Below are 22,827 nucleotides of genomic sequence, written 5' to 3'. Positions count from 1 at the left end.
TCATAGGGAAGCATCCTCAGGTAGTGAAGATTCAAGTTTATTCAAATCATGACCCCCGGGGATAGGGTGGGGCCACAATGGCCGATCAAAGTTTTACATAGAAATATGTAGGGAAAACCTTTAAAAATCTTCTTCTCAAGAACCACTGGGCCAGGAAAGATGAAACTTATAGGTAAGCATCCTGGGGTAGTGTAGATTCAAATTTGTTCAAATCATGACCCCTGGGTGTAGGGCGGGGCCACAATGGACGATCAAAGTTTTACATAGAAAGATATAGGAAAATTCTTTAAAAATCTTCTTCTCAAGAACCACTGGGCCAGGAAAGATGAAACTTATAGGGAAGCATCCTCAGGTAGTGAAGATTCAAGTTTATTCAAATCATGACCCCTGGGGATAGGGTGGGGCCACAATGGCCGATCAAAGTTTTACATAGAAATATATAGGAAAATTCTTTAAAAAATCTTCTCAAGAACCACACTGCCAGGAAAGATGAAACTTATAGGGAAGCATCCTCAGGTAGTGTAGATTCAATTTTTTTTCAAATCATGACCCCTTGGGGGTAGGGCAAGGCTTCAGTGACTGATCAAAGTTTTACATTGAAATATATAGGAAACATATAGGGAAAGGCCTGATTATATTTTTAAAGCATCTTCTTTTCAATTTTTGTACTTCAAAGCCCAGGCTGGAATCCAAGTTATATTTAAAGACTTCAAAAACAGCAAAGCCATGATTAGTCGTGTTCATATGGAAGCATTCTTGGGTAGTGTAGATTCAATTTTGTTCAAGTCATGACCCCTTGGGGTATAGGGGGTCCACAATGTAAGTTCAAATGTGAAGGGCAATCCCCAGGTAATCCCCCCAAGTTTGTTCAAATCATACCATCTCTCTTTTAAGGATTTACTTTAGACCACTACTGGGTTTAAACTTTTCAACAATAAACTGATTTCTGCTTTTTTCCTATCCACATTGCTCAGGTGAGCGATGTGGCCCATGGGCCTCTAGTTTGTAATGCTGCCTTAGGCTACATGACGTCATAGTTGAGCGGATGAGACGTCATAAGCTAGTGAAAAACATTGTACACATAAATTTCAGCAACATATTTGGGGAACTTTCGCAGTTTTATTTTATGACAGAATGGTTTATGAACTCTTTTTTATCATAACAGGTTAAGGAGTATTTTTTACAACACTCTTAGTGAAGGGAAGGAAAATCGAGTTTTCCAGCACATCTGATATTCTTTCACACTGTGACAGGATATCATTTTGATATCATTTTGATATCCTTTCACACCGTGACAGGATATCACTTTTATTCAATGGATAAATTAAGGTATTTCACTGTTCAAAATGTATTAAAGTTCAGAATTTCACTTTGGACTACATGGGTCTTGAAGGATTTACTTACTGAATCTACCTTTAGTCAAGAGAGTGACCCATGAAATGTTATCCTGTCAAACAAGTATAATTTTGCCCGCTAACGAACATTGACCACACCAAATTAAATGATTCCACAATAATTGATATATAATAGAATATATGTAAATGTGAATATCAATTTAATTCTACTCTAATACACTTTAAAGCAAACGGAAAAAGTATATCAGGTTATTTTACATGTCGTAAAAAAAAATGGTACGTAGTTCCACCTAATAATGTTCCTAATGTTTATACATCATGTTTCCTTTCACATATTGCACAGTAACAATCACAGTCTCTTTGCAAAAAATGTAACTTTTCATAAAGATAGTTCAAATTAAATTCAAAAAAGATATTTGTATCACAGACTAAAATATGGCATGTCTTGCATGTTTCAACTGATGTGTTGCAAAAATAAAAAGACACTCCCCTGAAAAAAAAAGAGGGGTGGAGCAAGTCAAATTTAACATGTCTGTTAGAAGCTTAAATTAAAGGTCCTTTTGATCTCATATAAACTGAGACTTTGATGGTGATTTATTCCTCTTCTACCAGCTGAATCAGAACAGAGGCAAAGTCTTCAATGTCATTCTTAGAAATTCTTGTAATCCTGTACAGTTCTTTAATCATCTGCAATTACCAGGAAAAAAAAATTTAATTTTTTTTTTTTGCTCTCAGATGAATAAAATGACCAGATGGAAGCTTGGGATACTGGAAATCTGAGCAATTTATTTTATTTCATAGTCTTCTTTTAAATATTATATTACTTCGTCTGCCTTGTCCTCTTGCACCATGTAAACAGAGCAGCTTATGACTGCAGTGGCCAGCAGTAGTTGGTCTGCTTTCACTTTGCTAAACTCCCTCCTGCATAAAAGGTAACAGATTGTAGTAGTAGATTCAAAAATTTAAGTCTTCATATGAAAATGTGTTAAAGGGGGGTAACTCTCATTACATTGCAATAATAATGCTTGTTTTACAAAATATGTAATTTAATATGAAATATTGCATTTTTATGGTATGTAAAAAAAAAGATGATTCTTTCTATTGAAGAATGCAACTATTTGATGATTGTAATACTTTTGTTCCTTGGAATGTATCTTGGATGAACTTGTAACTTCAAACAGAATCTTATAAAAGGTGTGGTACTTCAAATACAACAAGTCCAGCAGTTTGAGTGCAACATAGTAGTATGTTTTCACCTCTGCTTTAGTATTATTGCAACCTGAAATTCAAAATTACTAAATTGTAAAACAAACTTACAATGCAGTTAAAGATTAAGAGGGGAATAACTCTACATGTCTTTTTCTTATTACTGTGTTACAGTGTCATGATCAGGAAAATAATTTAGACTAATGATAATTCAATAAAAGGAGAAAAACTGATGCAAACAAATTCGCAAAATAAAAAATCAGTGAATATTGCTTTTCCTCTCAATAGATAAAAATAACAATAAATAAGTTATCAATTAAAGCTAAAAACAGAGCATAAACAAACAAGGTGATGTACATGTATATACTAATGAAATACAACACATACGTTCCTCTTCAGTTTAATCATTACATGTATTTACAAATATAATTTGTAATACAAAAAATGTACCTAAAATTTCAAGTAGAGTTTCTATAAAAACAATAGGTGTTGGTTCTGTGACTTGGAATTTCAGAGTTTTTAGCACTCTAAGCTCGGATTGAAGTAGACTTTCAGAGGCATAGCGATAGCCACAGGTACACAGAAATCTCTTGGCTCTGTTGATGGAAACAACCTGAAATAAGAATGCCTGACAGGCAGTGATGTCAGTGAAAATCTTAAAATGAAAAGTATCCTTTACTTTATTATTATCATGACTTAAATTTACATAACCTTCAAATTGGTGTTCATATGAAAAATTACATTAACCACATTTTGTGTCCATGAAACTGTAAATTATGAGTTAATTAACTCTTGACTTTTATGTAACATAAAAGTACAATGTAATTTTAATGCAATGGGTAAAAAATTCCCTTAACCATCTAACTTCACTCTCTCTTTTGAAAAAAAACCCTTTATACCTTATAGTGAGATGTTAATTTGCTGGCTATCTGACAACAAGATACGATGCGCAGCAACACCTGGTTTGACACACCCTCCTGAAGACTATTCCATTCCTTCATTTGTCTTTTTTTTGGCAACTTTAACACATGATCACGAAGATCTTGAAGGTGATTGTATAAAAATCTGAGAGAAGAAAATCAACAACATTGACACAGGGTAAATAATATGAATCCATATGATTATAAAATAAATTCATTTGGTATAACTACAGTGAACAGGGAAGATGAGCTCATTCAATGTAATTTTATACCAAAACTCCCTAGGATCTATAATGATATTAACGTCCTTTTTTACTTGATACAAATTTTTAAAAAATGGAGTCTAATCTCGAATATTTTTTAATTCAGCCAATTCTTATGGAATCATTGCTGTCCAGAATAAACAAGTTTTACTGTATATGTATCCATACCTGTCAAATAACTCGATTGCAAGATATTTGGCTTCTTGTGCTATTTTCAATTTTTCAGCAGCATACATGATAGTCTCCACAACATTCACTTGTTTGAACAGGCCCTTAAATTGAAATCAAACATGAATGAAATAACTTGTAACCAAAAAATATCAATCATAAAGTCTATAATTTTAAATTTCCTCCATGTATATGTCACAGCCTAGTCTAGGTATTATAGTTGTAAAAATGAACACAAATACGGCTGCTGGGTTCAATACTATTTAATATATTATACGTAATCAGAAAAAGGGTGATCTGCAATATAATAAAACATGTATTTAATATTCCACACCTCACTCACACTTTTACGCGGATAATTTAAACTTATGAATTTAGATAATTTAGAAATCACTTCAGTTAAATAAAATGATCAAATAGATAATGAATAATTATAGACAAAGAAATAATTTAACAATTATTTCTTACCATAATCCTAGACTGAATTTGTCACAATATCATAAGATAATTTGTGTTGGGAAGAGAGAGCGTCTTCTCTCCCCAAAGTCTACGGTTGGAGTGCTCGAGAAGTTAGTATTGGCGCGAATGCGCAGGAGATAGAGAAAAAACCAGTTTAACCACTCACACACTCGGATACTCTCACTGACCACTCACCCGTATAAATGAATGAATGAATGAATAAGGCAGTGAATGAACGTAGTAAATTCCGTAGTGACGACGGAATTCACTAGTAACTATAAAATTATGATGCCTTATAATAAGATATGAAAATGATATGAATGATAATTAGTATTATATTAATTAATTAATTATAATTCACCCTGTGACATTCTCCTCCTCTTTGAGAAAAATGTGTCCTCACATTTCATCAAATAATAGAGTACAAAATATATCAACTGAAATAAAACAATTATTAATATTAAAATATATCAACACACAAATGATTTCTAATGTTTTGCAACATCTTCTGCTTTGTAGCAGAAAAGAAAGCCTTTTGTATTAGCACAAGCTGAAATACAAAATAATTCAATCAATTCATGTATGTATAATTGTCATAAAACTGGCATCACGAATGGCTAAGCTGAAAAGCAATCCATGATTAATAATGTATCTTAAAATATAAGTACTATGATCAACTAACGATCACGTAAGTCATAAAACTATCAAGTATATCAGTACATCTTAGCACTACTAACTTAAGATATACTATAATAATACAACGTCATAAAACTATATACAACTAACTATCTGAACTCTAAGTAATCTCTGTAAGATTTTTCCTGTGACATTCTCCTCCTAGACATACCATACTTGAGCCTCATGCTCACCTATAACCCATTGTCCGTATCTATCAGGAGGATTTTTAACCCTAGTGGAACGTCTTATACCTTGCTGAATAGTAGACGGGCTCGATGTACAATCTCGCGACAAATTATCACGCATTTCGGATGAATTTGTACTCGATATTGAATTAAAAGAACCACTGTCCTGAATTTGATATCCAGGGTCAACGGAAGAAGTATCTTCTAACCTTGATATAGGTCTACTAAAATCTGACATATTAAATGTGTTAAATGTAAAACCATCTGATCTCATATGTTCATCTGAACTATTGAGACGAGTATTATGGTTAACACGAGAAGTGTTATAAACATTATTACATTTATTTGTATTTGCTGGTGTAGTCACCAGTAATATCTCTGATTCAGAATCACTTGATTCAGAATCTGTTCCACTTTCTGCAGAAACAGTATGTTTTTGTTTACTGATTTTACTTTTCTTGGTCTTGTTATCTGAAAGACAGTCGTCATCTGACAAGAACATAAAAGGTAACAGTAAGTTTCTATGAAGTAATCTTACTGGTCCTTTGCCAGATGACTTCTGTACTTTATAAACAGGAATGTCACTACTGGGAATATCTAATACAACATATGGATCTTTTTCCCATTTATCAGATAGTTTGCATTTCCCAGTCTTTGCTAAAAGACGAACTAGAACTCTGTCTCCGATTTCTAATTTTGAAAATCGAACTCTGTTATCATAGTTCTCTTTATGTCTTAAAGAGTTCTTTTCAACATTGGATTTTGCAACATTATACGCAAAATTTAATCTTTTCTTCAATTTGTCAACATAAGTTTGATGACTAACTGGCTTATCAGATATCTCAGAAGTGTCTAAATTCAAAAATGCATCAACGGCCCCACGTTGGGCGCCATTGTCACAGCCTAGTCTAGGTATTATAGTTGTAAAAATGAACACAAATACGGCTGCTGGGTTCAATACTATTTAATATATTATACGTAATCAGAAAAAGGGTGATCTGCAATATAATAAAACATGTATTTAATATTCCACACCTCACTCACACTTTTACGCGGATAATTTAAACTTATGAATTTAGATAATTTAGAAATCACTTCAGTTAAATAAAATGATCAAATAGATAATGAATAATTATAGACAAAGAAATAATTTAACAATTATTTCTTACCGTAATCCTAGACTGAATTTGTCACAATATCATAAGATAATTTGTGTTGGGGAGAGAGAGCGTCTTCTCTCCCCAAAGTCTAAGGTTGGAGTGCTCGAGAAGTTAGTATTGGCGCGAATGCGCAGGAGATAGAGAAAAAACCAGTTTAACCACTCACACACTCGGATACTCTCACTGACCACTCACCCGTATAAATGAATGAATGAATGAATAAGGCAGTGAATGAACGTAGTAAATTCCGTAGTGACGACGGAATTCACTAGTAACTATAAAATTATGATGCCTTATAATAAGATATGAAAATGATATGAATGATAATTAGTATTATATTAATTAATTAATTATAATTCACCCTGTGACATATAGTTGTGCATACCTGTTTAGAGTGTGCTTGATTGATGTGCCTGAAATTCTTTTTTGCCAGATTTATCAACCAGTCTTGCAAAATATCTGTCTCCAATGCATGTTCATGATTAAACAGGGGTTCTATTGGAGATGCGAATATTTCTCCCTCCATTTCTGTGAAATATATAAAGATTTTAAAAAGTCAATGCATAATGATATAATCAATCAAATGCAAGGTCCACCAGATTTCAGCAAGGGGGTTAAGGAAAGGACTTGAAGGGGTGCTCCCTCCCATCCCTACCAGTTTCATTAGAAGACTTTTCTTTAAAATAAAACAAGATAAAATTTAAAAAAAAAAACAGTTTGTGAAACACTGCTGAAATAAACCACTCCTCTCAGTCAAAAAAGTTATGAACAAAGTTTAAGTTTTTGCAGACAAAGTCAGCAATATATCTAAACTATAGGCCCTAGGTGTCGGAAGCAAATTGAAAGGGGGGGGGCTAATTAAAAGTGGGGGCTAAACCACCAAGAAAAGGTAAACCCCAATTTCCAATGCCTATATTATGTATATATTTGCAAAAAAAAGTGGGGGGGGGGCTACCCCCCCCTCGCCCCCCCCCCCCCCCCCCCGGTTCCGACGCCTATGTAAACAGACAGATAGACAGACATCTAGGGAAGAAAACTGTTTCAATATGAAATAATTTACAACCTTGAAATGGATCAGTATAAAGAGATCAATTTAACACGTTATTTGCTATTTTATGCTGTCCGATCTGGAGGGAGAGTAACTACTGTATCCATATTTTGCTGCTACACGACATTTGTGCCCTGTCACTGTCAGAAAAAGGAATGCACTACTCATTTAATGATATTGGAAAAAATATCAAATATTTGGACATGAAATAGCTTATATATTTCTAAAATTTCGTGCCATCTACTTACACCTATCCTGTAGATTTTATTGCCCGTTTTCCAGCCGAGCAAAATATCGTCTGCACAGTGGCCGTAAATACCAATTCCCTGCGGATCATTCATACTTTTACTTTCATATTTTCATTTCCGGTTTGACCGTTTGGAAGCTACATCATAAGACAAGTTCTTTTTTAAAGGTAATAATTTATTTGTTCTTGATTATTTGGCAATGGAACTTGATTGTTAATTTTTAAAGCTCTTCATTCGTAATGTTTAATGAACTGGGGGAGTTTTCAATGTAAACAGAAATGAGGTGAACACTCATGAATGCCATCTAGTGTGTTAGTCATTATTTTGCAGACTATGCACCATTTATACATAGCTGCATTTGATTGAAGAATGGTGCATATGCAATGCCTTCTGTATGATGTATGTATTCAGCTTATTAGAAATTTAAAAAATCAACATGGTTTAACTTTATTCTAGCTGCAGAACTGTAGCTCTCCGCAGAGTTCTTGAAATCTTTCGGTCCTGTCGGCAAAACTGATAGAAATGACCAAGGGCCGATAACGTTGCATTCTTTGTCAGTCCAAATGATCGATAAGTGCTGACAGAGGAACTTCGTCAATCCGTCCAAATTTTGTACAAATTCCCTATAACTGAGCGATCGTAATCTTTCAAACGCTTTTCTGTTTCTTGTAATGGCTTCTTCGACGAACGCAGACTCCAAACTATGATTGGTAAACTAGTTTGTTGACGGAGCTGAGCTAAGCCAGGTGAGAAAATCAAACTAGATTAAAAACTTATGAAGAAAATGGACCCCACGAGAATTCAATGAAAGTTGTTATACGACGATGAAATCAGCATGAAGTGTGCAGTGTTTATTTTCGCTGGGTACACAATGTATTGATAATAAAATTCAAATACAGTTTTCATCTTTTTATTGATTTTTTTGGACTGATAGAAATTTGTCTGGACTGACAAACTTCACATGGCAGTAAGTCCAAATGACTGACAGCGAAAAAAAGATTTCAAGAACTCTGTCTCTGAAAAAATATATTGACAGACCGGAGAGATACAGTGCCACCCATTGAGAAAACTGTATATTTATTGCACACAAAAAAAAGCGCTGTTTCTAGATTTATTTCTCCATGTTTTTGAACTGTCATCTAAAAAAATTACTAACCGTATGTTCCTAACATATTCTTTCACTGTTTACACAACAGAACATTCCTTAATATGTTGACAGTGCGACCATTATGGCGAGCGTAGATATTTCTTTTGTTATAATTTAGATCGGGCTTCTTAAGCCGAATGTGCCAATTAAATGCGTCAAGACTCTGACATCACATGACGTCGTATGTAAGTTACATTACCAAAAAGAAGCCTGAACAGTGCTGAAAGTATGTATGAAGAACGTTTCATTTACTATTTATCTTCAATATTTATCCATTAAATCAGGGCGTGTCAACTTTTAGTTGAACTTTTGCTGCTATTCTCGTGAGAACTTAGCTTTAACAAGTGATGCATTGTGGGTCCAGAGTTACTGAGGAAAAAAATTCTGATGAATGAATATGCAGTAGTCCAAATTTTCTCTTCACCCAGGCGTTGCTCTAAGAGCTCGCAGTGATGAGTGTCACTTCGCAACACTCACTTGCTCGCTATAATTGTTGTTAATAACCCTCCTGGCCCTGAAATTGAGATCATCGAAAAGTTTATCTATTTATACTGCCAAGATAATTCGGTCCAACACACTTTGTGCAGATGTCAACTACAAGAGTAACTTCATAGAGGAGTAAGAATTTTTTTAAATCTATCTTTTTCATGATTGAGGTAAGAATTTAGAAGAATTTATCCAGAACTAAGTACAACTTTTTTTGCACAATAAATATACAGTTTTTACAATGGATGGCACTGTATCTCTCCTGTCTGTCAAAATATTTCATTCGGAGAGCTACTATTCTGCAGATAGGTTTGTTTCATCTTTGCTAGCCAGGAATTTCTGATTCGCTATTCTCCTCATAATCATTATAATTATGAGGAGAGTAGCGTATCAGAAACCCTTGGCTAGCGAAGATGGGTTTATTCATGATGAGGTTATATCTTATCTGTTTATATATTTTCTATTTAAGAAAAATTTTGACTTACAGAAAAGACTAAAACAGATAGATAAAGTATCTAACTAGCATTGAATATTTTAAGTGTAAATATCATAAAACTTACTTGAATAATGAAGAAATTTATTTTGTCTGTTTTAGATGCTACATAGTTTCAAAGGACTGTTCATCAATATGTAGATAATAAAACTGCAAACATGACAGCCAAGATTGGACAAAAGAGCAGATACTCTCAACCAAGCTTTATTGTTGATGCATGGACGTAAAGTCTTTTACCCTCTATCTTTCTGATAACACAGAACACATGTGATGAAAGAGTTGCTAGATGCTGTTCAAAATTTGTGCCAAAAGTGGAAGAGCATTAGTCTGAGGGAAAAGATGAAGACCAAAAATTTTTATATTATGCTAGCCTTCTTGGGAGCAACTTCCATGTCTTTGTGGTTACTAAGTAATCCAACACCAAATTTTAACACAATTGTTGCACAAACCCATAAACAGATTAACAATTTCAAAAACATTCCAAGCAACATTCGCAGTTCAAATCAGGAGGATTTCCATGTAGACCTTAAGTTGTTGGATAAACTTGGATTTGATGTAGATCCCATTAATACAGAAAATGTAATGAAGTTCAGCAAGGATAAAATTAAAAAGATTAATGCAACAATCAACAAGCCTGTTATAGCTATACCTGCTCTTCCAAAATCCTTAGATAAAGTTATTGCACTTGTCAAATCAGCCGGCAAATTTCTACCAGATGTTCCTGTTATAATATATGATCTAGGACTCAGCTACCAGAAACATTTAAAGGTATGAGTAATTTATGTAATATATCTTTGTTTAGTTAAATGCATTGCTTCTAATATTTTGCAAAGTTTTCATGTAAATTACTTCTTTGGATACTGTGAAGTCTGCTTATATGAGTCAAAGAATTGTAAAAATATGTAACTACATGTACGTGTATACTCAACTATCATGAATACATTTTAAAATGTATATTTTAAATATATGGAAATCATTTTAATTTCAGAATATGGAAAATCTTTCCTAATAGCTGATGCAATCACTTTCATAAATGTATTAGGCCATGTTAATTTTTATATATACAAAAGTACATAAATGCCAGGTAGAAAAACTATTTTATCTGATGGCTAGCAGATGAGTTTGTGGCAGCCCCCAAATAATGGTCACCAGAAAAATTACTGTTGCCCTGCCAATTTATCTGGGAGCCATCAAATAATTTTCTAGCTGTCAGATAACGTCAGATAATGTCAGATAACATTTCTGGCACCCACCAAATAATTTTTGGCACCTGCCAGATAATTCATATTTGGCAGGTGCCATACAATTTTCTAGCAGCCACCAGAGAGTTATCTTGATTCCACCATATAATTTCTGGCAACCACCAGATAATTATTTTGCAGTGGCTAGATAATTTTTTGATGGTTGCCAGATATTTATTTATGCGGCAAAGACCAGATCTTTTTATTTGGCAGCTACCAGGAAATTATATGGCAGCTGCCAGTTTACTTTCTCTCGGCTGCCAGATAATTTTTTGGTGGCCACCTGCCACCTACTGGCTACAGTATATGTCGCTACATATCTTGATTTTGAAAATTCTTTGTTTTTTTCCACTGTATTACAGTTGACTGTTCATTGCAACAAAACTTCTTCATGTACAGTAAAGACATTTGAATTTGAAAAATATCCATCTCATCTTAGAGACCTCTCCATACCCAGCTACAGACCAGTGCTTTTACAGGTGAGAATATTAATGTAACAAACATCTCGATGCTCAGCTACAGGCCGGTGAGAATAACCTTAATTAACTTAATGGGCCATCTAACAAACATCTCGATACTCAGCTACAGGCCGGTGAGAATAACCTTAATTAACTTAATGGGCCATCTAACAAACATCTCGATACTCAGCTACAGGCCGGTGAGAATAACCTTAACTTAATGGGCCATCTAACAAACATCTCAATACTCAGCTACAGGGCAGTTCTTACACAGATTAACTTGATCTCAGCAAGTTATCTATGAGACATCTCAGACATCTGAGATATGGGTCAGTTTTCTCACAGGAAGATTTCTCGTTAATTAGCTATGTGTTAGTTCTCATACAAATTAAATTATTATTGGATAATTTTTTATGATTAAAGCATGGTAAGTGCTGGGTACAAACAGATTTTGGAAGGCCTGAAATTTGGTTCCTTTATTAAGAACTATTACTTTCTGAGGAAAGTCAGTTTACCTGTACATGTAATAGTTCTAAGCAATATGTCTGTCAGAGCTGAATTAGATAAGAATTGTTAGCCTATTAAGCTATGATCTCTCAAACTGAATGAATCATGGTCTAAGTAAGATGAACTTTTCTTCAGGAAATTTTAAATGACAATGGAACAGTGATATGGGTGGAACCTTCAGGATACAGTTTTATATCTGGAGACATTAGGCCTCTTCTAAAGAAAGCTCAGGAGAATGGGATTGTGGCCTGGACAAGTAAGGACCCCGTGTCAACCATAACCTACGACAAAATGTATAAATACTTCAAAGCGTCAGCTGACCAGTATTACTTCCTGGAAACGGCCCAAGCTAACCCCCTGATTCTGCACAACACAGAAAAACTACACAGCAAGGTGATGCTGCCGTGGGTAAAGTGTGCCCTGTCTAGTGACTGCCTGAACCCCGTGGGGGCCTCAAACACGGGGTGCACGGACAGGAAGCCTCTATACCTATATAGAGGCTGCCACAAGTATGATGTGGCTGCTCTGAATATTATTTTAGGACAAGTGTTTCAATACGATGAATCCCCTTATAAGACTAAAGAAAAGATATTTGGAATTCCTGAAGAGAAGAAGACCACGGAATCAGGTAATGCCACTAGTTTTAACATAAGCCCACTCCCTTTAGTAGCCTCTGTATCTAGAGCTAGTCTGCTCATAACATCGAAGTACTGGTTTCTTGTTTTTACAATTATCAGTGTAAATGCCCTTTAATTCTTCACAAATGATAGTCTAATGATAATTCAGTGAAATTTTGACTCTGAAAGAAATAATTTGCTGAAAGGAACTTGGTAAAAAGTGTCCAAAGTTCAAAATACAAAAAACACTGCAAGAATCTATGGATTGTACAGCTGCAGATAGTAGCATAAGTCTATTACTCTTTCAGTTTCAATGCAGTTAGTTTTGGAATTTCTGTAGAATAGATACATGTATATATATACAGTATAAACCCATTCCTGTATTTCACATCCATCAAAAATTTTTCTAATGTTTTGGAACAATGTCCCCTAAAATATTGTCACTTCAAGTTCATGTTGCTAGCAAAAACAAGATTGTAGAGCTTTTGTGCTGGTCAGCTTGTAAAGGCCTTCTGATTTGTTAAAACAATGACAGTTGCTCTGTATCCACCAACAGTATTTATCTGTTGCTTTTAGTAATGTTGTAGATGACCTTTTTTTTTAATAAATTACAAGTATGCAAACTTCATTAATATCTGGAACATTGATATGTATTTTTCTGATCACCCATTGTCTGTCTGGCCTTCTATAAACTTTTCACATCTTCTTCTCAAGAACTAGAGCCAATTCTAACCAGAGTTGGTACAAAGCATCCCTGGGTGAAGAGTTATTATTTAAAGGAAGTGTCGAGCTCTTTTACAAGGGGAGATCATCAAAAAAAGACAAAATAGGGTGAGGTCTTTAAAAAAATCTTATTTTCAAGAACCAATGGGTGAGAAAAGCTAAAACTTTTGTAAAGGCTTCCTGGGGTAGGAGAAATTGTGTCAAGCTCTTTTACAAGGGGAGATAATCAAGAAAAGACAAAATAGGGTGAGGTCTTTAAAAAAATCTTTTTTTCAAGAACCACTAGGTAAGAAAAGCTGAAACTTTTGTAAAGGCTTCTTGGGGTAGGAGAAATTGTAAATTGTGTACATTATGGCCAGTAGGGGGCTGATGGGGTCACAATAGGGAATAAATAGGGGAAATCTTTAAAATATCTGCAGAGCAAATCAATGATGAATCATATTAATGTGGAGGCATCCTGTGGTAGTTTAGAAGCATTTGTGTTCATATCGGGGCCCCTGTGTACAGAATTGGACTACAAAGAGTGATAAAAAATATCAGAGGAATACAGGAACATATAGAACATGTATATTGGGGGGGGGGGGCAAATCTAATGCAGAACAGCAGGGCCAAAGTTATTCTGGTGAGCATTGTGGCCCATGGGCCTCTTGTCAATATACATGCATGCATTTTCTCCTCAATTTCTTCGATATTCAATGTTTTCATTCTGTTTTGGCTCAAGACAAGAGGAAATTATGCAATAGAAAGGTGTTTGTCTGTCTGTCAATCTGTTAACAATTTTCAATGCAGTCACAAATATCAAACTAAAAGATGCCTAGTCATTTCTATTCTAATGCAATTTATGCATTTTGTTTCATGTAAAATGTAAACATCTAAGTTAGTTGAGTTTAGTTATATATGTGTCATTGAACGCTCTGTTTTTTTGTCTCCATTATGACATTGTGATGACATCAAAACGAAAAGCTTTTCACTCTTGTTAATGCTATATCGATTCACTGCTTCAAACATAAGTACATTAGCCAATCAAAATGCATTTTACACAGTTGCATTTGCATATGACTTTGTACACAAGTAGACTATACTAAGATATATATTTATGTTTATTGGGACAACTTTAAAATATTATGTTTGCTCACTATACATGTACTTACTATGATATATCAAGTACACCAGACGAGCTGACTTTTGCTTTCATTTGTTTTTTCCCATTTTATTTTGCATAACTTTAAGTTTTACATGGGTGCTTTAATTTGGCTTTCTTTTTTTTTTAATTTTCAGGACACCCAATGCATGCTTGAGTTGGGATAAGTATATCTAAAGTAAATGAAGATCTAAACTAAATCAAGTAGTCATTATTCATGATTTGAGGATACATATAACACAAACAAAAATTTAATTCATGGACCGATACCCCTTTTCTTTTTTGACTGATTTTGAATACAAATGACATAATTAATAAATTCCTAAAATAAAAAGATTGTAGGCTTAAATATGCAACCTTGTGTCATTTTCTGTGTAATTCTATAGATACATTTTAACACTGTGAAAAAATCCAACAAAATTCTCTCACAAACCAATCAAACATCATTCAGGATACCTATTGGAATCTAAATCTGAGAAAAATCGCTGATTTCTGAAAATAAAAAGTTTGTGTTGATTATCCTTAAATACACTGATTTAAATGGTGCAATATTATGTGATTATGTCAATAGATTACATTTATGTATGTATTATGTGTTTTGAGCAACATGTAAAAGTGTATTAATGTAAGGTCTGCAATCGATCGGCATTCCTTGGCTGACTCTACCAAACTCCATTCAAACCTCGGATGTAATAGGTGGAGGAATACGCATCAGGTTGATACATCTCCCCACCGGAAACTGCCTTGTCACTCATTTCATATTTTGCTCTGCATAAAGTTCTTCAAAAATGTTTTTTAACTTAATTCTTCATTGTACGATATTGCTTTTAATTAAGTACAACCATATGTTAGTAGTCTATAAAAGAAGGAACATAGTTTTTGGTGTGCCACAAAGTAACTCAGATTTCAAATGTTACAGTATAACATTTGAATGAAATTCAAATAAGATCACATTACTGAATCAGCAAGATGGTAGAATACCTTTGACGTCCGAGGTTAGTGTGCGAGGTATGAGCCATCCGAGGAGCTCCGAGTGGTTTGCAATGCTAATCTATCCCTAATTTGATATTTTGAATAGTCATACTTATATTATGTGCAGATATTTTAAGGAATGCATTTGTTTTGTGGAAATTTACTGTTTTAAACTTCAAAAAATTTAAGTTTCAAATGTTGCTTATAATATGCAGTGTAAAATTGTGTTTTGTTGAAAGTCTGGTGACATTTTATGTTTTGATGGAATTTTAGTGAGGTATCATTACATTCTGAACAAAATTACATGATAAATTAATATCATTATTTGACACTTATAGATATTTGATCTAACTTGTGATTCTATGCATAAATATCCAGAGATTTCAATGTTTTATATTTTAAAATATCTTAATCTTTACATTTTTAAAACTGGTTGTTTGATATGATCTGATAGATCTCTGAGGTTTTTTATTCTCTGAATTTAAGTTTAGAGTCCCTCTACAAAACTACCGTGGAATCATCGTTTTTCTTGAAAAGCCAGTATGTGGATTTTGTGGTTAGCTTTACCCATGAATTTACATTCCCTTGTATGATCTTTATTGATTTTGACCAGGTTGTTTATATATGGTAGACTTTGTATTAAGTTCACAAGATAAACTAGTCCAGTGTCTGTTTTCAACAGCATTGATTAAATCATTAAAAAACATGTGCATGTATTATGTTTATCAAGAGATTGTTTGTTTAATAAGAACACCCCCCCCCACCCCAATTTGAAGTTGCATCCAAACAAAGTTTGCTGTCATTTTTAACTCACCTGAGCCGAAGGCTCAAGTGAGCTTTTCTAATCAAAATTTGTCCGTTGCCTGTCGTTGTCATCGTCGTTGTCGTAAACTTTTCGCATTTTCATCTTCTTCTCAAGAACCACTGGACCAATTTCAACCAAACTTGCTACAAAGTATCCTTGGGTAAAGGGGATTCAAGTTTGTTCAAATGAAGGGCCATGCCCTCTTCCAAGGTGAGATAATTATGAATTAGTGAAAAATTAATGGCATTCTTATAAAATCTTCTTCTCAAGAACCATTGGGCCAGGAAAGATGAAACTCATGTTGAATCATCCTAAGGTAGTGTACATTCAATTTTTTCCCAATCATGACCCCTGGGGGTAGGGTGGGGCTGCAATGGCTGATCAAAGTTTTATATAGAAATATATAGGAAAAATCTTTAAAAATCTTCTTCTCAAGATCCATAAGGACAGGAAAGATGAAACTTTTGTTAAATCATTCTCAGGTAGTGTAGATTCAAATTTGTTCCAGTCATGACCCCCGGGGGGTAGGGTGGGGCCACAATGGCCGATCAAAGTTTTACATAGGAATATATAGGAAAAATCTTTAAAAACCTTCTTCTCAGGAACCATTGGGACAGGAAAGATGAAACTCATGTTGAATTATCCTCAGGTAGTGTAGGGTGGGGCCACAATGGCCAATCAAAGTTTTACAAAGGAATATATAGGAAAAATGTTTAAAAATCTTCTTCTCAAGATCCATAGGGATAGGAAAGATGATACTTTTATGTTAAATCATCCTCAGAAAGTGAACATTCAAGCTTGTTCAAATCATGACCCCTGGGGGTAGGGTGGGCCACAATGGCGGATCAAAGTTTTACATAGGAATATATAGTGAAAATCCTTAAAAATCTTTTTCTCAAGAACCATCAGAACAGAAAAAATGAAACTCATGTTGAATCATCCTCAGGTAGTGTACATTCAAGTTTGTTCCAATCATGACCCCCGGGGGTAGGGTGGGGCCACAATGGCGGATCAAAGTTTTACATAGGAATATATAGGAAAAATCTTTAAAAATCTTCTTCTCAGGAACCATTGGGACAGGAAAGATGAAACTCATGTTGAATCATACTCAGGTAGTGTACATTCAAGTTTGTTCCAATCATGACCCCCGGGGGTACGGTGGGACCACCATGGCCGATCAAAGTTTTACATAGAAATATATAGGGAAATCTTTAAAAATTTTGATTCTCAAGTACTGCAAAGCCGTGATTAGTGATATTCATATGGAAGCATCCTCAGGTAATGTAGATACTAGTTTGTTTAAATCATAACCTCCAGAGATAGGATGGGGCCACAATGGGGGTAGGGAGGGAAACAATGGGGAGTCAAATTCCAATTATTAAAAGTAATATATACAAACAAAATCTTGAAAAAAAAATCTTAAAAAATCTTTTTCTCAAGAACTATCTTAAGAAGTTATATGCAGTATTGATATGGAGGCATTCTGAAGTAGTATTAGAATTCAAGCCCCTCCCCCCCACCCCCTCAGTAATCTTTTCAATTCGGATCTGATTTGTTCTTTTTCCTAGCTCAGGTGAGCGATGTGGCCCCTGGGCCTCTTGTCATGATGTGTTATCATTTTAATCTTTTTCCCTAAACAAATCATCAGTTTAATGCTGACAAAATATTGTTCAGCACATGTATGAAGAAAATAAACTACTGATTCATCAATCTCGATTAAATGAAGATACATACATGTGTCTTAATGTGTTTTGTCTAACATAAATGGCTTGAATGTTGGTACATGTATTTTGTTTTTTGCATGAAACTGTTCATCAGTTGTTTGTAATTTATAATGTTAATGTGTAAATAAAAGAGTTACAGTGAAGAATGTTTTTTGTTAAAGTTTGGGATTTTGTCAAATTTGAACATTCAGATTAGATTCAAATCACCTGACTAGAACCCCCAAAATCACGAATACCTGGTAATTCCTGTCGTATCCAATGCTCTATGCATAAACCATATATTTCTTCTTTCCATAATGCTTTATTAGCTCACATTTTCCAGAGCCACTGGGTTTATGTAATGGTTTGGGCCGTGGATATCGGCCTGGATAGCTCAGTTGGTAGAGCACCTGACTGGAGATACAGGGGTCCTGGGTTCGATTCCCGGTCCAGCCATACATTTTCTCCTTTCCTGTTACAGATTTGGTGCCATTGACCACCCCTGGAATTGCAGGCAAAATTCCTGCCTGGGGCAATAAAAACTTGGGTTGTGTCTTCGAGGGCGAAGACCATTTAAGGAGGGAGGAATGTAATGGTTTGGGCCATGGATATCGGCCTGGATAGCTCAGTTGGTAGAGCACCTGACTGGAGATACAGGGGTCCCAGGTTCTATTTCCGGTCCAGTCATACATTTTCTCCTTTCCATTTATTTCAACCAAATTTGCAACAAAACATCCTTTGGTAGAGGAGATTCCAATTTATTTTCAGTTGAAGAGGCATGCCCTCTATCAAGGGGAATTAATTAAGAATTACTGAAATTTCCGTGGTATCTTTAAAAAAAAATTTCAAGAGCCACTTGGCCAAAGTTGAAACTTATTTAAACTCTTCAATACATAGTGTAGATTCAAATATATTAAAGTTGTGACCTCCAGGGGTATAGGGGCCACAATGTGGGATAAAAGTTTCCCATAGGAATATATAGTAAAACAAAAGACCCAAGGGCCCTGACTGGCTCTTCTGATAAATTGTACCTATCACATTGTGTGCATATATAAATGGCATTTACAAATGGTTCTTGTCTGATGAATTAATAAATTGAACACTGGGTATTGGAAATTCTTTTAGCATTTTAGAAAATATAAAGGAGAATACACCACTTAAAAAGGCCTATTTGGGGACAGAATGTAAAACATACTAGGCTCTGCGAGAATATTTGTTGCTAAGTGCACTTTTCTAAAACCTGGAAACCCTTCCATGACAACTAATATTTTTGCAATACATTTGTCTCAGATGAAAAAAGTAGCAAAATGTGCCATTACGTTGCTAAACTTTATATGTATGTATCGGGTAAGTGGACTGCACTGCCTATATGCGATTTCACAGATTCAGCAGTAGCCAATATAGGGGGTATTATATACAATCTCACAGCTGATACCCAATTTTGAGTAATCTCTCCAACCTGATTAATATCATAAAAAAAAGAGAGACACATTCTTTTTTATTTACAGTACTTTCTCAGATCAACACAAAAAATGAAACATATAATGATATTGCACCTATTTTTCCTTGCAAACATCCAGACCCTTGTTGAGTTCTCTATTGAACCAAGTTGAACTTTGTCTTTATGAATGAGAGTTGCTGCAGAGTGCAGAGTAGAGCTTGAATTAAAAAAATGCAAGACCCCCCCCCCCCCCATAATTATCATGATAAAAAGTCATGGAAATGACATATGAAGCAAAATTAATCTGAATCTTAAAGTCATCAGTCAGTCACATCAGAAACATTTAGCACCACAACACCCACTGAAATAGACTCTGCAGATCTCTACTTCTTTTTCTTTGATTTTTGTGAACTCTGTGAGGACGATGAAGTAGAATCCTTCCCAGAATCCTCTGCAGGTTCGGGTCGTGCTTTCTGCCATTGTAGTGGTTTTCTTCTAAACATTGGCCAAGGAGGTAAAGTCAACTAAAATGACAAATTAAGAAAAAATTGTTGCAAAAACAGTAAAAAACAATTTTTTTTTATTTCCAGGAGACAACTTCAAGGAAGAGTTTAATCTTGATACATGTACATCCAGTTTTCATCACTGCGTATTTTAACTCAAAATTCTGAAGGATTGGTTACCCTATAAAGTTAATGATCCTGTACCAGATTTGTCTGTTTTACTGGTGACAGATAAAATGTAAACTTGTTTCCGGCTGCTGATTAACATTTTTAGTTGCATACTCTCTGCTAGGTGTCTGTACAGTATTACATGTAAAACTTCCTTTTATATTGCACATTTAATATAAGAGCTCTTTTTCTTTCTGACTTAATTCAGTTGAAATGAAGAAATTGAAATAACATCAGAAATATGTTAGGAAAGTTACTAAACTTATTTTACTACTGACAGAAAGGACAGACTGAATTTAAAATTTATTAATCCTCCCGTACATCTGTTTAGGTATCAGGTTGATTGACAGGCCTAAAGTTTGAACACGAAATGATATAAAATAGAATAAATTTTGAATAACTTGTACTACTCAGTATATCATATAGTACATGTATATACAAAGAAGAAAATGGCTACTACTTACAATGCATGATAGAGCAAATCCAGCCAATAAGATGTACATTGTTTGAGAAAACTGCTGGCAGATGTATCCCCATATAAATCCTACAACCTGTACAGACAAAAATTCACTATTAATAATTGTTAAACAATTTCTCAGTTTAGCAGTACAGTTTGTACAATAAAACTAGGACTGAAATTTATTTCTAAACCAAAACTTACATCTACATCTACTAACATCGACAGTGAGACAATTCAAGATCAGTGTTTCATTTTGTTTCTAACTACAAAGTGTAGAGAACTTCTTTATTCTTCTGGAAAAATACAAAATAAATGAAAGTTGAAGTACTTATATGTTTCCTGGATCAGTTGGTAACAAAGTAATATTAATTATTCTATTGACCATAACTGCCCTCCTTCATATTTTCATTAAAGAGTAACTGTGTAGTCACTCATCAATAGCTAAAAACTTTTAAAACTTTGAGTACTAGGGCTGTGAATTGAGCAAAAAATTTTGATACCATACAATATTTTTTAAAGCGATATGCTTAAACAAGTCCTTCAAAAAAGTCTTATTTAATGCATGAAATTCATAAAAACTAAGTGTTTTATAATCCATTTCAAAGTTCTTGCCTCAATGCTATTACAAATAACACTTCAAATTAAAACTTTTAATGACTGAAAAATCAGCATGTTAAAATAAAATTTTCTATGTATTTAGTCTAATCATATAAGCAAGGCCGTAACTACCATTGAGGCAAGTGAGGCAAATGCCTCACTAAATTTTTAGAGTTTTCTAAAAAGTGAAAAAAGTTTTTAAATTGAAGTTATGAATTGTGTGTTTCGTCGTGCTGAATTAATATTTTTAACTTTTGTTTCAATTTCTGTAAATCATTCATCTCACCAGATGCCTCATTTTCATTTAGAATGCATGTAAAATATAATTCAAAATGTTTGTTCTATAAATTGTTTGATTGTTAAAGATCCCTTCTAAGAATTCCTCATTCATATTGAGACACCACTACAAGTACTTGCCGGTGGAGGGCTGCAAGTTTTAAATATGTACTGGGCTTTCAGGTCACTGAAGATGTTTGAACAGTGAGAGATTTTGTTTGTGACATCACTTACTATGACATAGGACCTCGGTTTTTACAGTCTCATCCGAAGGACCGGTATACCTACATCCCACAGTGGGGTTTGAACCCGCGATGTCAGGATCGACTCCTAAGTCTGCGACTCTAGAGCATACGCTCCAACCACTCCATGCGGACAATTCAAAACGTAAGAAACAACTTTTTTAGATCATTTTTTTTATTTCCTAACACCCAGGTTTCTGGACCCCCTCTCCCTGGACCCACCATCACTGGCCATCAGATACTACCCTTGCCCCGTCTGGGACTAGGAATGCCCAGCACCCTTGCCTCACTAAAAATTTGAGCCTAGTTACGGCCTTGATAAGTTGTACTATGTCCTTAATGATTATATTTTATTGGTCAGTTTTAATTTTAAAAAGTTAAGTATAATGTTAGTGATTAAAATTCACATCTTTTTTCACAGAATTAGAAGAATAATGCCTACCCGATACATATTGGAAGTTATTTTTCGATACAATATGATTCTTGAATATCAATACGTATCAATATATTGATACAGCCCTATTGCATACAAAGTCTTTTGAAGAGGAGCAATTTGATTAATGATTTTTACATGCTTCGTATTCAAAAGCGTTCATATTATTATCACTTCACCAAGGTGCAACTTTTTGTAAATGCTGAAAAATAACACATTTAGTAAAAATTAGGAAAAAATGGCTAAATAAAGCTATCTGGCTTAATCAAGAGATTGTTCCAGACCTGGTAAAACATAATACACATACCCCAAACAAGACAATGATGACTTGAAATAACTGTTCTGCGCGTTTCTGTCCTTCATAGTCCTGGAACACATTAAGACAATAAATATTGTAAAAGAAAATATAAGTCATTAAAAGAATTTAAAATACTTTAAATTCAAGTTAAAGATGCATTACAAAATTACTGAGGAAATTCTGACGCTAACATATGGAATTAAATTTCTCGATAAACGATATTTAATTCCTTACGACAGATCGAACAAACAGTTTTAATAAACTACCATATGACAGGGAATCTTCTTAAATTTCTCGGGGAGGAATTGTGTAAGGTCCATTTTATGATAATGCAGAGACTGAAAATGCCAGCCGAGAAGTTGATTATGGAGAGGGAAGTTGTCGTGTACTTAAAGTGGAACTCTTCAGCTTTAAAGAGATAAAGAA

General features: G+C 34.3%; 3 protein-coding genes across 5 annotated transcripts; 1 reads left to right on the top strand and 2 right to left on the bottom strand.

The window, feature by feature from the left end:
- Positions 1 to 1,538: 1,538 nt before the first annotated feature.
- LOC134255731 (cyclin N-terminal domain-containing protein 1-like) lies at positions 1,539 to 7,792 on the bottom strand. Of its 2 annotated transcripts, none has more exons than XM_062738243.1 (8): positions 7,691 to 7,792; positions 6,780 to 6,922; positions 3,913 to 4,016; positions 3,461 to 3,626; positions 3,012 to 3,174; positions 2,490 to 2,634; positions 2,180 to 2,276; positions 1,539 to 2,042 (listed from the first exon to the last, which is right to left on the bottom strand). In XM_062738243.1, the coding sequence occupies exons 2-8, from the start codon at positions 6,918 to 6,920 to the stop codon at positions 1,950 to 1,952; spliced, it is 909 nt and encodes a 302-aa protein (XP_062594227.1). In that variant the 5' UTR covers positions 6,921 to 6,922; positions 7,691 to 7,792; the 3' UTR covers positions 1,539 to 1,949. The 2 variants fall into 2 exon arrangements, with proteins under 2 accessions (XP_062594227.1, XP_062594226.1); XM_062738242.1 differs by having other exon boundaries at positions 3,012 to 3,189; positions 7,691 to 7,791.
- Positions 7,793 to 9,916: 2,124 nt separating this feature from the next.
- LOC134255794 (uncharacterized) lies at positions 9,917 to 14,835 on the top strand. Of its 2 annotated transcripts, XM_062738329.1 has the most exons (4): positions 9,917 to 10,584; positions 11,420 to 11,536; positions 12,158 to 12,650; positions 14,641 to 14,835. In XM_062738329.1, exons 1-4 carry the CDS (start codon positions 10,087 to 10,089, stop codon positions 14,658 to 14,660), a joined length of 1,128 nt encoding a protein of 375 aa, XP_062594313.1. In that variant the 5' UTR covers positions 9,917 to 10,086; the 3' UTR covers positions 14,661 to 14,835. The 2 variants fall into 2 exon arrangements, with proteins under 2 accessions (XP_062594313.1, XP_062594312.1); XM_062738328.1 differs by lacking the exon at positions 14,641 to 14,835 and having other exon boundaries at positions 12,158 to 12,786.
- A 4,633-nt stretch (positions 14,836 to 19,468) lies between these two features.
- On the bottom strand, positions 19,469 to 22,825 carry LOC134255757 (signal peptidase complex subunit 1-like). Its single transcript, XM_062738276.1, has 4 exons — positions 22,668 to 22,825; positions 22,411 to 22,470; positions 20,560 to 20,646; positions 19,469 to 19,948 (listed from the first exon to the last, which is right to left on the bottom strand). The coding sequence occupies exons 1-4, from the start codon at positions 22,719 to 22,721 to the stop codon at positions 19,808 to 19,810; spliced, it is 342 nt and encodes a 113-aa protein (XP_062594260.1). The 5' UTR covers positions 22,722 to 22,825; the 3' UTR covers positions 19,469 to 19,807.
- Between the last annotated feature and the right edge of the window lie 2 nt (positions 22,826 to 22,827).

The sequence above is a fragment of the Saccostrea cucullata genome, unplaced genomic scaffold (assembly GCF_032062105.1).
Source record: "Saccostrea cucullata isolate Sc308-1 unplaced genomic scaffold, CSIRO_AGI_Scuc_v1 ctg5, whole genome shotgun sequence".
Lineage (NCBI taxonomy): Eukaryota > Metazoa > Mollusca > Bivalvia > Ostreida > Ostreidae > Saccostrea > Saccostrea cuccullata.
This window is presented reverse-complemented; position numbering and strand designations above follow the sequence as displayed.

Coding starts and splice junctions, on each gene's coding strand:
- LOC134255731 (XM_062738242.1), bottom strand. CDS start 6,920: ATGGAGGGAGAAATATTCGCATCTCCAATAGAACCCCTGTTTAATCAT. Junction 3,190..3,460: donor AATTAACATCTCACTATAAG/GTATAAAGGGTT, acceptor ACTGCCTGTCAG/GCATTCTTATTTCAGGTTGT. Junction 2,635..3,011: donor AACTCTACTTGAAATTTTAG/GTACATTTTTTG, acceptor TTTGAATTTCAG/GTTGCAATAATACTAAAGCA.
- LOC134255794 (XM_062738328.1), top strand. CDS start 10,087: ATGAAAGAGTTGCTAGATGCTGTTCAAAATTTGTGCCAAAAGTGGAAG. Junction 10,585..11,419: donor GCTACCAGAAACATTTAAAG/GTATGAGTAATT, acceptor ACTGTATTACAG/TTGACTGTTCATTGCAACAA. Junction 11,537..12,157: donor ACAGACCAGTGCTTTTACAG/GTGAGAATATTA, acceptor ACTTTTCTTCAG/GAAATTTTAAATGACAATGG.
- LOC134255757 (XM_062738276.1), bottom strand. CDS start 22,721: ATGGACCTTACACAATTCCTCCCCGAGAAATTTAAGAAGATTCCCTGT. Junction 20,647..22,410: donor TCATCATTGTCTTGTTTGGG/GTATGTGTATTA, acceptor TTGTCTGTACAG/GTTGTAGGATTTATATGGGG. Junction 19,949..20,559: donor GATTTGCTCTATCATGCATT/GTAAGTAGTAGC, acceptor TTGTCATTTTAG/TTGACTTTACCTCCTTGGCC.